This window comes from Mus musculus, chromosome 11 (genome assembly GCF_000001635.26).
Source record: "Mus musculus strain C57BL/6J chromosome 11, GRCm38.p6 C57BL/6J".
Classification (NCBI taxonomy): domain Eukaryota; kingdom Metazoa; phylum Chordata; class Mammalia; order Rodentia; family Muridae; genus Mus; species Mus musculus.
Genome location: NC_000077.6, coordinates 33,210,434 through 33,225,087, shown reverse-complemented (window position 1 = coordinate 33,225,087; position 14,654 = coordinate 33,210,434). Strand labels below are relative to the sequence as shown.

Below are 14,654 nucleotides of genomic sequence, written 5' to 3'. Positions count from 1 at the left end.
AGGATACTGAGTTTCCAAATAACGCAGGTCCATTTGTGACCAGAGCTGGCTGAGCTTACTGGACCTGGGGTGCCTTTAAAGCACCCCCTACAAGTTTTAAAGCAAGGCTGGCACTGTGTAAAGGCCGAGCAGGTGACCTCACCAGGTGACCTCAGGAGAGACAGGCCACCCATCACTGACTGCAGGCTTCTTCAGAGGAGGAGGCTCATCTTACGTTTCATCCCATTGGTTTGCATTTTAAACGCTAAATACTTCAATGCCAGCACATCGGGATGGCTTGATATAGCCAGGTATTTTAAATTTAATGTAATGTAGATGGTAGTTCTCGGTTCATCTGGAGAGGCAGAGGAATTTAACAAAATATGTGCTTATTTACCCACTGTGTTCATTTCTCACACCATCTACTAATATCACAAAGGAAGATGGCAGATGAAGGGAGCAGTTGACTCTCCTCCCCTAAAGACGGCTAGTATCTAATTGGAGCAGGATCACATTTCAATATCTCTGTGCGTGTGGCCTGAGGGACAGCACTCAGTGATGACAGCCAGTCCCTGCCTTGGGTGCACTGCAAACCTGGAAGCATTTCCTCCTTCAGCTGTATTCTGACTCCCTGGGCCCGAACCTCTATCTAGGGTAGACTCTGGAGAAAGCACCATGGAGGTAGAGAGATTTCCCTTAGGCTTTCAAATCCTGCTGCATTGCTCAGGCAATTGTGTGGGGTGGGGTGCTTTGGTTTGTTTTGTTTGTTACGTTGTTATTGGTAAGGTCAGCCTTCCTCTCATCTCTTCCTGGCCTTCTGAAAGGCTGGTGCATTCCCTAGACACAGGGTAGCTCTTAAGACTTGGATGCGTTTATTATTAGCTGTTCCTCAGAACGTCACCAGAGTACGGCACAGTCAGGACACTGAAGCTTGGCTGGGGTGAGGATGACTCTGTGTCCTCCAGGCATTAGCACACAGACTGTGTCCCTCACTGGGTCCCCTTGCTTGTCCTTCCTGGTTTCCCCTCAGCCCTCAGGGCTAAGGCATAGGGCTGCTTTGTCTCTGTCTCTCACTCTTCTTCTTCGGCCTGGCTTTGCTAGTTCTCCTCTGTGTTAACCAAAAGTCAAGGCCCATTTTTCACTTGCCTCACAAGCAGACGCAGAAGTGCAGCATTAGGAGGGATCATGAGCACTAGCAGGGGCTGGGGACAGCAGAGTTCCTAAGTGGACCTCACCCTGCATGGCCAGCACTCGTCCTCCACGGCCCCTATATCCATGGGACACTGAATGGGCCAGGGTGGGAACCTTAGTTTTACTTTGGGGGGTTGCTTTTGTTTAGGGGGTCCATTTATTACTAGAATGTGTGCTAGTTATAGTATTAAGCATGGTCAGGTGCTAGCCATAGAAATATCTACTTTATAGGAAGCGTTATATCCTGGAGAAAATTAGCCTAATTTACTAATTCCTATGGTGTTAATTTAAATTGTACTCTCAGTGGGAGGAAAATCATTATTTCCCATGAAATGTTCAGTGGATCAAGTTCCAAAGACATTCTTACGTTTACTGTTGTTCACTTTCCGAGTCTGTCAGTATAGTAACTAAACTTGTAAACGTTTCGGGTGGGAAGCAGAAAGGCTTGCTGAAAACTTTTCAGAAGCTGCTAGAGCAGATAGGTGCCATGCCCAGGCCCCTAGAGGCCTGCAGTAGGGCCAGAGGCTCTGAGCCTCACTCAGAACAGCCTGGGCCCTCGTGGCCATAGGCTGGCAGAATGAATTCTCCCAGACTTTTGCATTTGACTGTTACATCCTAGCAGCACCTTAACCAAGGGTGTCCAGGCCCTTTTTGTGATAGCTAATGCTCTCCAAAGGTTTACCTGAGAATGGAGACAGCATGGACAGTAGACTCCATAAATGCTGGGTTTGTTAGGTGGTGAGAAAACTCATCAGGCCCCACCTGCTGTTAGGTAGGGCTGCTCTTTCTCTCTGGCTTATTCCTCTTTGGCCTGGCTTTGCTAGATGATGGTGGTGCCTCAGACTGTGGCCTGGTAACCTGAAAACCCCAGCCATGGGCCTTCCTCGAATCTCCTGGCTTAGAGAGCTTGGTCTGAATTCAAAAACAAGGTCCTTTGAAGTAACAGGTCTATGTTAAGACATTGAAGCATTCTGTGTGTGGGCCATAGATTAAACCACAGCTCAGTTTTCTGCATAGTGCTCTCCATCTTAAAGTGCTCGCTGCCTTAGCAGGAAAGTGCCCAATGTAAGCTAGGACTTGGCTTATTTTACTTCCGCAAACTGCAGAGCAGGCACATGTGACATGAGGGTGTCCTAGTAACTGCTCTATGTGGCCCAGGGCTTCAGGTGGGGTCTGCTCTGCTCTGCACTTGTATCTCACACCTTTGTCAAAAGCATGATCAGAAGTCACACACTGTCACTTTCTCCTTCTAGGTCACACTTCTGGGTGGTTTTTGTGCTTAGATGTGTTTGCTTGCATGGTTGCACTGTCACACTATCACTTAAACCCATGCTTTCTGGGCTGCCTCCTGCTAAGCTGATTTCTGGGACTACAACTCCACATGACGTTAGACAACTTTGAGGAGAATATAGTCATCTCGTTTACCTGTCTAACCTAGGTGTGAGTTGGTATTCTTCCCTGTGCCATGAAATTTCATTGGCTTAGGCCAGCAGAAGCTAAGGTTACAGAATAGCAACATTGTGTGTAAGGCATACTGTGTGGCAAGGACAGGATAGATGTTTTGTTTGTGCAGAGGAAGTTCCTCCTCAAAGCATCCCTTTGACCCCAGCTGCCACAGTCCCTGCTTCCTGTCAGGACAGAAAGGCAAACGCCGTGGGAGAATGAGCAGGGTCAGACTTGGCTCAGTTCTCAGTCTAACGCCTGTTGCTGCCTCCTCATTGAACAAAACTCCAGCCAAACTCTGGAAGGAAGGAGTGGGAGGGATGAGGATCAAGTGAAGTAGTGTAGAGTATGATTTTCCTGAGGAGGCAGCCCCATTGCTACATAACCCCATCCCTGCTTTGGCAAAACAGCCACTTACATTACAGTGGGTAAAGCATATGGTTTGGAGTATAGGCGTATTTGGCAGCGTAGCCAAAGCAAATTGAGAGCGGCCTCCCACCCACCCTGCAGCTGTGTTGGGAGTGAGAAGACAGTGGAGAACTAGATACCGGCTCTCTAGCCACTGCTGCATAGAGTACTGTGCTGCATGGGCCCTCATGGCCATAGGCTGCATGGTCTCTGGTGATAGAATGTGATCAGAGCCAAGATGGCTCCTTTCAGTGTCCTTGACCTCAGAGACCACGCCCTAAACGTCACACTGCCTGCAGGGAAAAAGGACTGTGCTTTAGCTGTGCACCCAGCCTTCTTCCTCTGTGTGTGTGTGTGTGTGTGTGTGTGTGTGTGTGTGTGGGCGGGGAGGAGGGGCGGGGGGAGGCCTCAGAGTCCAGAGGAATTTACACCACTGTTTGGGCTGTTTTAACACTACTCTAGGATTATTAGAAAAAATAATTCTGGAAATTGGCTGCCACATCAATGCCATTTAAGAAGATTACTCGGTACTTTACATATTTCCAGAAAAGTAAAAAAGGAAAAAAAATCATCCATTTTTGCCAACTTTATTTTTAGAAAAGTATTTTATTCAAACATCCCCTTTCTTATTACAGACATAAATACATGCATTCAGACAAATGAATACACGAGAGGACCGTATAAAGTAATTGGCGCATCACTCCAGGATGCTTTGTCAGTTACTGGAAGAATTTGGTGCCTCTGACTTTAATCTTCTCCATTAAAATATCCATTCTGCTTCAGCTTGTGAAACCCATAATATTTTAGACTGTCTCTGTGGATCTGTTAGTTTTGCTTGTCAATTTAATTTGTGCTCTATGACTTTGGCTGGCTCACTGTACTGTTCATGGGAACATGTGATCTACATGAATGTTGAGCATGTCAGGCATGGAGTTTCAGCCTCTCCAGAGAGACTGGACATGCAGTCTGTGTTGTGTATAGGCTGGCAGATTCCATCTGTAACCAGCCTCATCACTGAGGTGGTGACAGAATGGCAGCTGTGGAACTACAGAGATGCACACTGCTGGTGTCGCTACGCCCTCAGAGTCTGCAGGATGCAGACTCAGCAGCGCTTTCCCAGTGCCGTCTCATTTCATGCTCAGCTTCCTTGAGCTGGATTATTTCCTTCCCTCTTCAGAGTTAATAAAAAGAGACATCGCAAGCGCCGTTCAGTTACTTGCCAAAGATCACAGAATAAATTAGATTACCAAAACTTTTTGCCAGGGGCAGGGAGATGGCTCTGGAGGTAAGCAAGCACTTGTGCAAATGGAGGAGCAGATCCCTAGCAGCGCCTACCCAGTGCACGAGTGCTGTGCGAGTGCTGTGTCCGCCTGTGAGTCCAGTGCTCCAGAGGCCGGCAAGCTGGCTGGCTGGCTGGCTGGCTGGACGGACAGACGGACGGATGGATGGACGGACATTATCCTCACGCTGTGGGTTCAGCAATAACTAACTTAGTACCTCAGTAAGTACATTTGAGAACATTTGAGGGAGACACCCAACCTCACCCTTACATACAACAAACACATGCACGGTACACATTCATACTTGTGCAAAAAAGGGAGGATGCTAAAAGCATTCAAAGTAAAGCAGGTCATCGAAGCCCAGCAGGGGTGGCATCTGTGGGGTCTGACTCTACCACCACCCTTTGGTTTGCCCTGCATTTGCGTTTTCTCTAGAGCTATGGGAGCAGATAGGCTGCAGCAGGAGAAATCAGCCCACTTCACAGCCATTTGCCTGGACTCCCTCCTGTCATGCCTCATGCCTAGGGCACATTCCCCATCCTTCACCATGCCCACAAGCCCATCACTAGCCACCTTGCATTGAGGGTAAAGTCTAGACTCAGTGGTCTTCTATTCTGGCCATGGGGTTTCCCTTCTGTCTCCTGCCACCCTAAGTTCCTTACTCTTCATTCCCACCGTCTTTGCCTCCTGTCTACTTATGAAGAACTCAGAGGTTTTCCCCTCCACATGCTGCTCTTCTTTTCCTACACCTATTCCCCATTATTTTCTTCCTGCGACTTCCCTAGCAAGCTTCGAGGGAAGCTCAAAGAGTCCTATTAGCCAGGCATGGTGGCGCACACCTTTAATCCCAGCACTTGGGAGGCAGAGGAAGGCGGATTTCTGAGTTCGAGGCCAGCCTCGTCTACAAAATGAGTTCCAGGACAGCCAGGGCTACACAGAGAAACCCTGTCTCAAAAAACAAAAAAGCAAAACAAAAACAAAAAAAGAGTCCTATTATCTCTTCTGTGTGCCTTAACCTCGGGAGTTAAGAGTGTGGATAAGTGAGTACTTGTAACATAGCAGTGAGTGAGCAATTAGTAATGGATAATTTGGTAAACAACCGTCTGAGCTAGCAGGAAACACCACTCTGGAGTCACTCAGTGCTGAGCTACAGAGAGACGTCCATTAACATCATAAACTGTTTGGTGAGGTAAGAAGCAGACAGGAAAGTGAGTTGGGCCTTTACCTGGTACCTAGCACAGAGCAAAGCATATAAGGTGTATGAAGCAGGGAATGAACCTCCTGGCTCACCAAGAAGGCTCTCACCAAGCTTTTTGGTGGTAGAGACTTGTCCTTGAGGAGGCAGGGTCTGCCCAGAGTTCACATTGCCTTCTAGGCTTCCAGAGTGAGAGCCAAGTGTCCAGGGAAAGCCCCCTGCCATCAGAAAGGTGGCAGGATGGAAGGAGTACACAGAAAGTCTGGGATTCAGGCGAGCTCTAAGCCAAGGGTCCCAGTTTTCATGTGCCTCTGTCTTCTAGATGATGTCTGTCCTCATGAACACCATTGTCTTTGAGGATTGTCGGAACCAGTGGTCAGTATCCAGGCCTCTCCTGGGGCTCATCCTGCTCAACGAGAAGGTGAGTGTCCTTACAGAGAGGGCCACAGGAGGAGGGAGAGGGGCCCTGAAGACCACAGGCTAGCAGGCTGAGGCCTTGAGAGCCCAAAGATCTTCTGGTGTTAGAGGCCAAAGAGGCCCACCAGCTGCACTGTGTGTGGCTTGCTCGGCAGTATCCCAGAGGCATCCTCACCTGCCTTGCCATTCTAAGGCAGTTCTGAGCCACGGCTCTTAGGCCTTCTCCTCCAGCCTTTTTTTTATATCTAGGGACCCCAGCCACAACCACAGCTGATGACAGCGGCAGCCCTTGAGGGACTGTGGGTAGAGCCGTACCCCTCATCTAGAGAGTATGCATCCCAGCCTCCTCTGCTCTGCCCACCCTCAACTGCCTCCCAAGCCCCTGGCTTCCTTTGGAAATCACCCTCAGCAGCCAGTGGGAACAGTGCAGTACTGCTCAGGAGAATGAATTGTCTATACAATAAGATAGTACCGGGGGAAGACAGTGAGATTAGAGGCAGCCGCATACATTAAAATTCAAACTAAAATCCCAGCCTTGGAAGGAAACTAATAGAAGAGGAAAATCTATCAAAAAGAGAAGCGCTGTCTCATCACTCACCTGTGCTGAAGGATCCAATTTTAGCCACATTCAATAGCACTGCCGTTCATCTTCCCGTGGTGTTACTGTGATTTAAATCCGAGCTCTATAAAGGAGAGCAGTTCTTTTAAAATGATTGAGAGGGAATAAGGGCAAATTCGGTGTTTAGAAAAAGCTTATGACATCACAATATTATACTTTACTGATGGAGGCAATATTTCATGGCTTAGGATGAAAAACTAATAATTTTCTATTTGGTGAGAGTCACTGCATCATTATAAAAGGGGAAATAAGTAGTTTTGTGCATTCCCAATCTTGTTCAGGAAGACATTGTGGTTTAAGTATAATGCCTCTGATATATAGTATTTAAGTATTAGTCTGACTACATATTAATTATGTGCGTTTTTTTATGTGAACTGTTTTAATGCATGATGGGAATTAAATATCATGCAGCTTTGGCTTGAAGAGATAAACATATATGACTGGCAAAATGTTGTCTTTGGCTGAAATTCGGCTGTTTCCAGTGATTAGGAGCTCGGCTCCACATCAGAGCTTATGTCTGAATAAAAGACCATGGACCCTAGCAGAAAAAAAGGGGGGCCGAGCAGCTATTTGTGCCCAGGTATGACAGATACTGTTCTTAGAGCCAGCAAGAGCTCCCAGAGTCGAGCAGGCCCCTCTAGAGCCCTGCCTCAGCAGAGCAGACCTACGGAACCCAGGAGGCCAGACTTGGAACACAGCCCAGAGCTCTTTGAGAAGTGATTCACTGAAGCCAGGAAAGATGATGAGGCCGGAGGGGAGACCCTTGGCCTTGCCTTCAGTCACCAGAGTGCTCCCTGGGCATTTCCAGTTAAGTTCTTCTCCTCAGCCTTCCTGTGACAAGTAGAGTTGAGACCCCAGAAGATCATGGGTTCGTGCCCCACAGTGGAGGCAAGGGCCCCATCAGGCTAAGCAATGACCATACAACAGTCACAGCACCGGATTCTAATGAGCAGGGGTGTGGGGCTGGCACATGCCCCTGGGTACACTGCACACCTCTGCGGCTGGATGGACCTGGATGCAGACCCCTAAACACCCATGAGCCCAAGTAGACCCCAAGTGACCTGGCTTCCTGCCACTTCCCTCCCACCAGGTTTGGAGTTAAAACCTGAGCCTGACACTGCTCTGTCTCCCAACAGTATTTCAGTGAACTGAGGGCCAGTCTGATAAACAGCCAGCCTCTCCCCAAGCAGGAAGTCCTTGGCCAGTGCTTCAGGAACTTGATGGAAGGAGTGGAACAGAACCTGTCTGTCAAGAACAGAGACAGGTGAGCATTGCCCAGTGGGGTACTCCACCTCTGGGGGCACTCCAGGTCTGTTGGAAAGAATTGGACTATAGTTAGCACAGCTCATGGATGGATGCAGCTCTCCTATTATACCTTGTGGTCTTAAACCCAGGTCAGCTCCAGTCACTACATCTTACCGAGTATTTGCTCAGGGATGCAGAGATTAATAAAATACAGTCTTTATCTTTATGCAGTTTATAATCCAACAGGAAGGAAGTGAGGAATACCTAACTAGAAAGAGCGGTGAAGGGCGACTCATGCTGTCATTGGTGATGAGAAAAGCCTGCCTGGCCTTTGAACAGCAGGCCTTGGGGCAGTAGGCCCTGATGAAATGGTATTCCTGCCTGTGTAAGCTGTGACAGAAAAGCAGGCAACTCCTCTGCTGAGTGTCCTCGGCGGTAACATGGGACTGATGGTGGCACTGATGGTAGTGGGCCAGTGTTGGGTTCTTCCTCTGCCTATCCTGAGAGTGCTTGGTACTGTTGTCCAGTAAGATCTAACCACAGTAGGCCTGAGTTAATTAATTGATTCGTTCATTCATTCATTCATACATACAGATATCAGTTTCTAGAACTGCGGCACTGGTAACCTGGGGTGAACAAATTGCTCTGAGTCCCTGCCCTCCTGGAGCTTATGCACTGTGGATGGGACAGACAGTAGTCAGTGATAGGGAAGAAACTGTTCAGTGAGAGAACTGCCCCCTCCCACACCTTCATCAAACACTGTATGGTTTAAAGTACACATTGCCAGCCATCCAGGAGGCAGTGCATCTCAGGTAATGAGGCGAGGTCAGCTGCGGTGCAGATGTCTTCACTTGGCTACTCATCCTTTCAGAATCCGACTCCGTCAGAGTCAGAAGCCGGGGGGGGGGGGGTATGTTTATTTTTTGTTTGTTTTGTTTTTCCATTAATGTATTTATATATTTATTCATTTTAAATCCCAATTGCAGCCCCTGGTTCCCTCCTCCCTTACATTGTCCCTCCCCCTATACCGAATCCCCCTCTCCTCTAAGAGAGTGGGTGTCCCTTCTCGGTACCCCCCACCCTGGCATATCAAGTCTCTGCAGAGCTAGGCATATCCTCTCCCTCTGAGGCCAGACAAGGCAGCCCAGTTACAGGAACAGATTACACAGGCAGGCAACAGCTTTAGGGACAGCCCCCACTCTGGTTGTTGGGGAACCCACATGAAGACCGAGCTGCACGTCTGCTACATACGTGCAGGGGGTAAGGGGTTAGGTCCAGCCCACGTACGCTCTTTGATTGGTGGTTTAGTCTCTGAGATCTCCCAAAGGTCAAGGTTTGTTGTTACTTACTGTTGGTCTTCCTGTCAAGTTCCTAACCCCTCAATCCTTCCATAAGACTCCCACAAGTTCTATCCAATGTTTGGCTGCAGGCCTCTGCGTCTGTTTCAGTCAGCTGCTGCTGGGTGGAGCCTCACAGAAGACACCTATGTGAGACTCCTGTCTGCAAGCGTAACATTAATAGTGTCAGGAACTGGTGCTTGCCCATGGGATAGGTGTCAAGTTGGGTCAGTTATTGGTTGGTCATTCCCTTGGTCTCTGCTCTATCTTTGTCTCTGTATTTCTTTAGACAGGACACATTTTAGGTCAAAAGTTTTGTGGGTGAGTTGCTGTCCTTGTCCCTCCACTGGTGGTTCTGGCAGGCTACAGAAGCTGGCCACTTCAGACTCCATATCCCCACTGCTAGGAGTCTCAGCTAAAGTCACCCCCATAGACTCCTGGGAGCCTCCCCAATCCCAGGTCTCTGGCTTGTTCTAGAGGTACCCCTCCATCCCCAGCAGCCAATGATTTCCATTCATTATCCCAGCCTTCTGGCCACCCTTCCCCACACCTGATCCTGAACCCCCCCCACTCCCCTCCCCATTCCCTCTCCCACCCACTTTCCTTTGTTCGCTATGACTATTTTATTCCCCCTTCTAAATGAGATTTAAGCATCCTTGCTTGGGTCTTCCTTCTTGTCTAGCTTCTCTCTGGGCCTGTGGAGTGGAGTGTGGGCATCCTGTACTTTATGGCTAATATCCACTTATAAGTGAGTACATAACATGCATGTCCTTTTGGGTCTGAGTTCTCACTCAGGATATTTTCTGGTTCCATCCATTTTCCCATAAAATCCATGATGTCCTTGTTTTTAATAGCTTCTGTATTCTTTTTCTGTATTCTTTCTTTGGTTGAGGGACATCTGGGTTGTTTCCAGTTTCTGGCTATTACAAATAAAGCTATTATGAACATAGTGGAGCATGTGTCCTTGTGGGATGGTGGAGCATCTTTTGAGTATATTCGCAGGAGTGGTATAGCTGGGTCTTCAGGTAGATCTATTCCCAATTTTCTGAGGAATGAGGCACTGCTGAGCTGGTCTGTGAAATAGGACTGGCAGGTCTCTTAGTTTCATGAAAGCAGCTGTCCTTGTGCCTAGTACTGTGTAGAGAAAATGTTCTCTCCCTCTCTCTCTCCCTCTCTCTCTCTCCTTCTCTCTCCCTCTCTCCCCCTCTCCTCTCCTTCTCCTCTCCCTCTCCTCTCCCTCTCTCCCTCTCTCCCTGACTTTTTTGAGACAGAGATTCTCTGTGTAGATCTTGCTTTCCTGGAACTTGATCTGTAGACCAAGCTAGCCTTGAACTCAGAGATGCACCTGACTCTCAAGTGCTGGAATTAAAGTTGTGTACCACTACCGCCTAGCTGAGAGAATGTTTTTCAGGCATTGTCTCACTGACTTGATAAAATTCATTCTTACATTTCCTTAAGATAGTTAGTTATTCTTACTAAGTACCAAGACAAGTGGTCAACTCTTCATTTGGGATAACTAGCTAATACTGGTGAACCAGATCTTGGACCAAGGTCTTCTAACTCAGTGCTATTTTTAGGTCTTGTTTTGTTTTGTTTTGTTTTTAAGGGTGATATATATATATCTCACCCAGGCTGGTTTCAAACTCTCTATGTACACCTATGGTAACTTTGTATTATTACAATTATTTGGGGTGTTAGGGGGATCAGAGAACCACTTGGCAGAAGTTGGTTCTCTTCTTCCCCCATGTGGGTCTCAGAGATCTAACTCATGTTATCTGGCTTGGCAGCATGTGGGTTAGTTAACCTGCTGAGGTATCTCACTGGCCTCCAGGTTTCTTATCTTCCTTTTCCCAAATGCTTGGATTGCAGGCTTGGACACCATCCCCGACTTAGGTAGCACTGGGAATCAAACTAAAGGCTTCGTGCATAGTACACAAACACAGTACATATGTATACACACACACACACACACACACACACCACATTTGCACCTTTTGCTAAGATAGGATTTCACCACATAGTGCCAGCCAACCTCAAACTCAAACTCACGGTCCCTCTACACTGCTTTCTAACTTCAGGTATTACAGACCTGAGCTACCACATTCCATCCCCACCCCCCTATTTTTCATTCACTAAATTCAGTTCTAGTTGAAGATAATAATACCTACTTTTGGGGAGACCTATAATGATTAAGTACCCATATGTAAATTCAGTCTAGTATGAGACATAACTAAATTTTGTAATGTTTTAGTAGAACTTCAAATGCTCTCCATCCCTAAATTGCTGAGAGTGGCTTTCGTGGGAGTGCTGGTATTCAGTGGGAGATGGTGCTGGTAGCAGAAGAGCAGTGGCTGCTGGAACTCCCAGCACTGAGGAGCCTCCTCGTACGGAGTCCCCTCCTGGGTCCTGTGCCCCACGGTGCCCTTCCTCTAGAGCTTCTTACGGCCTGCGTGTTCACTGCTTCTCTTTCCACAGGTTTACCCAGAACCTCTCCGTCTTCAGAAGAGATGTGGCAGAGGCCCTGCGTAGCGATGGCCACACTGACCTAAGCAGCCTGGACATGATGAGCTGACCCAGCTCCTGAGCGTGGGCTGTGCAGCCTTTGTCAAGAGAATCTGGAAGGTCTGGGTTCCAGACTACGATGCTGGCCAGCCCAGAAGAGTGTATTTTTCAGAACAAGCAGCTAAAGCCCTACATTTTTATAAGTCTGAGCTAATTATAAAAATTTATAATAGTGCACATACAATGTAAATTCAGTATTCAAAGCAGCACATGTTTCAAGTCTATCTGGATTCCCACAATGCTAAAGGGTCTAGAAACTGTATTCAACCAAAGAACATAGTAAACCAGGCTAGTGCCTGTGACCACGGCTGTGGATTTGGTGAAGATGCAGCCCTCACTTCAGTGTGGGTTCTGGGTCGAGACAGATGCCATCTGAACCTGTTGAATTCAATCTTTACATCTGGAAAATGCAATATTAGGGACTCGGGGCTGTGGGCATTGACAAGGAGCTTGGGAGGAAGCACCATAAAGCCTCCCCCAGAACTGCACACAGGCCTTTCTGCCTCAGCAATATCTGATAAAGTTCAGAGACAGTAACACAATTAGATGACTAACAAACAATGTTTGCTTTCCACTGGCATAAATCTAAAGTGGTTCAGTCTAGAAGAATTAGCTCTGCAATTGCTGCCTGCAGAGAGATGTGTTTAGGACTCTGGAAGCCTAGTTAGAAGTTCTAGGTGCACAAGCTCCATTTAACTTGAAGGAAAGCTGAGGGTGGCAAGTTGTATCTGGAAGCAGCTCTGCCTTCTGACCACCCAGCAGAGTTCAGCTGCCACCTTCTGCCCTCCGCCCTCCCTCCGCCTTCCACACGCTTAACCACTGTTGGATGTGACTTCATCCAAACATAGGAAATGAAGGCCTTTACAGCTTGTGACCCATCAAACCTAAGCTATTAATTTGGAATTGCCACTGTCAGGCGGGTTTCCTATCTCACTGCACTGACTTTGGCGTTCAGGCTTACAATAAACACTGCGGCCATAATGTCTGATCAGACCTGAAAGGCTGACCTCACTGTTGCAGGGGAAAATCCACAGGCTCTTGCTGTAATCTCATTTCTCAGACTAGTGTTTCTTCAAACCTTTCTTGATGGTTGAGTTTTGCAACAAGCTTGTCGTATGAAAGCCAGCCACCTAAGTTCATGCCCAAGTGTCTGTCTTCCGTGTGCAAAGGGAGCGTGGGAAACGGGGGGTCTGGATGAGAGTGCCTGTGGTGTTGAGCAGGCAGGTGAGCCTGAACCGTACTCCTCCCACTCCGCTAGGGAAGAGGACTCTCCTAGAGAGACAAATCCTGTACTTAGAAACATCAGCTTTCAAGGAGCTTGACAAGAATTCCTCTTTGGTTTTTGTTTAGTTTTTCACTTGTTTAGTTTTGGTTGTCTGAGCCTCCCTACGTAGCCCAGGCTGGCCTGGAACTCACTGTGACATTTCCACAGCCTCCTCAGTGAAGGTTGATAGGCATCGGCCACAATGCCTGGCTTGTGTGCTTGTGGGCAGGGTGGTTGTAGCTGCCCTCTTCCCACAGCACTGCACATGCTTCCCCGCTCCAGCACCGTCTCTCACAGATGCCTCTAGTCAACAGCACTGCATCGTTTGCATTAAAGTGTTCACAAGAAAAGAACGCTGTGGGCTCCCTTCTCTTTGCCCTGTGACCAGAGATCACTGGGAGCTTAACAGGAGGTGGAGAGTCCCTTTCAGACTTGGTCTTGGGAAGCATTTTGAGAAGCAGGGTCAGCCAGTCTCCTCATGCCTCTGTGAGCTTGACTGCTTGACTTACAGAGTGTTCTGTAGGGGCCAGCTTAGGAGAGAGGACAGTCAGCGAGCATGGAGCCCCTACTCTTACCCACACTTCCCTCACACTGCAGCATCAGGAAGGGCGGGCCAGAGATGGTGCATAGCTTCACCCAGCTCTGTCCCGAGGGAACTGTGCCTCCTCCATGGAAGTGGTGCTGATATTTAGGTCTGTTCTACCTGTTTTTCAGAGCTTGGTCATTAACAGTAAATGACTCCAGAATTTTAGCCTGGAGATATAGGTGAGAGGTAGAGAGCGCTTCCATACTGTACGGAATGCCTGGGTGAGGAAGGCCGAGGCTCACAAGCTAATGGTTGTGTTTAGGGGTAGGCTCGGCACAGGGCTCACCAAGGATCGTGGCTCACCACACAGGTCTTACTTAGCTTGTGGAAAAGAGCCAGAGACTTTAGAGATCTGAGGGTAGGCTTCGCCCCCACCTACCCCTACCCCACCCCCACCCCCACCCCTGGCTCTAAAGGGCCTCCATCCGCTGCTGGGAGAACACTAGTCCTGCCCCACACACTGGGAAGGAGCCCACGATGACAGACTGAATACAGGGATATTGGCAGCAGTATCCTTTAAAGTGGTCTGCCACAGCCTACCTGGCCTTGGCTACATAGGTTTCTCCCTTGAACTATCAATTTTTCTAATCTGTGATGATCCCCCCTCCTCAGAGAGAAAACAGAAGTGGGGGCCAAGTGTCCAAGGATCACCTTCATGGCATCACAGACATAAACCCAGGTTGGGACTCCCAAGCCCACCAAAGCTTTGAAGGCGCATGGGGACAGAGACCCCAGAGGTTTAATGCAGGAGTGGCCTCTGGAGACATTCTATCCCAGTATTAAAACCGACATGTTAGGATACCCAGCAAACCAGAGGGCACAAGGAAACAGCAAGTGCCACTATTCATGTGATCAGATAGCAGGTGTATCTGTCTGCCTTAGTTCAGCAATAAGGAAAAATAGTGCTGACAGTGCCACAGGGACCACCACTTGGTAAAGGCATCAGTGGAATAGGGGTATGGGGTGCCTTTGCACGCCACAGCCCTCTAGAAAGATTCTAGTGTACAAACATGCATGCAGTATGCGCTCTATGTCAAGCCAGCTACAGAGTCAATGCTCAAGCAAGAAGTGGTCTGTGGATATACTGACTGAGATGTGTCTCACTTTTCAGTGCCCTTCCATCAACAT

General features: G+C 48.3%; 1 protein-coding gene across 6 annotated transcripts in view; it reads left to right on the top strand.

Moving 5' to 3' along the window:
* Positions 1–13,294, top strand: part of Ranbp17 (RAN binding protein 17) — a 301,991-nt gene extending 288,697 nt beyond the window's left edge. For 3 of the 6 annotated variants that reach the window (NR_110973.2, NM_023146.3, NM_001362875.1), the window contains 3 exons: positions 5,819–5,917; positions 7,669–7,796; positions 11,590–13,294. Coding sequence is in view for 4 of the 6 variants with exons in the window: in NM_023146.3 (NP_075635.1) it covers positions 5,819–5,917; positions 7,669–7,796; positions 11,590–11,686 (324 nt within the window). In the remaining 2 variants the exon portion in view is untranslated. The remainder of the gene's footprint in view (positions 1–5,818; positions 5,918–7,668; positions 7,797–11,589) is intronic. The other 3 variants (XR_003949486.1, XM_030246217.1, XM_030246218.1) reach the window with 1 other exon arrangement.
* The last annotated feature ends 1,360 nt before the right edge of the window (positions 13,295–14,654 follow it).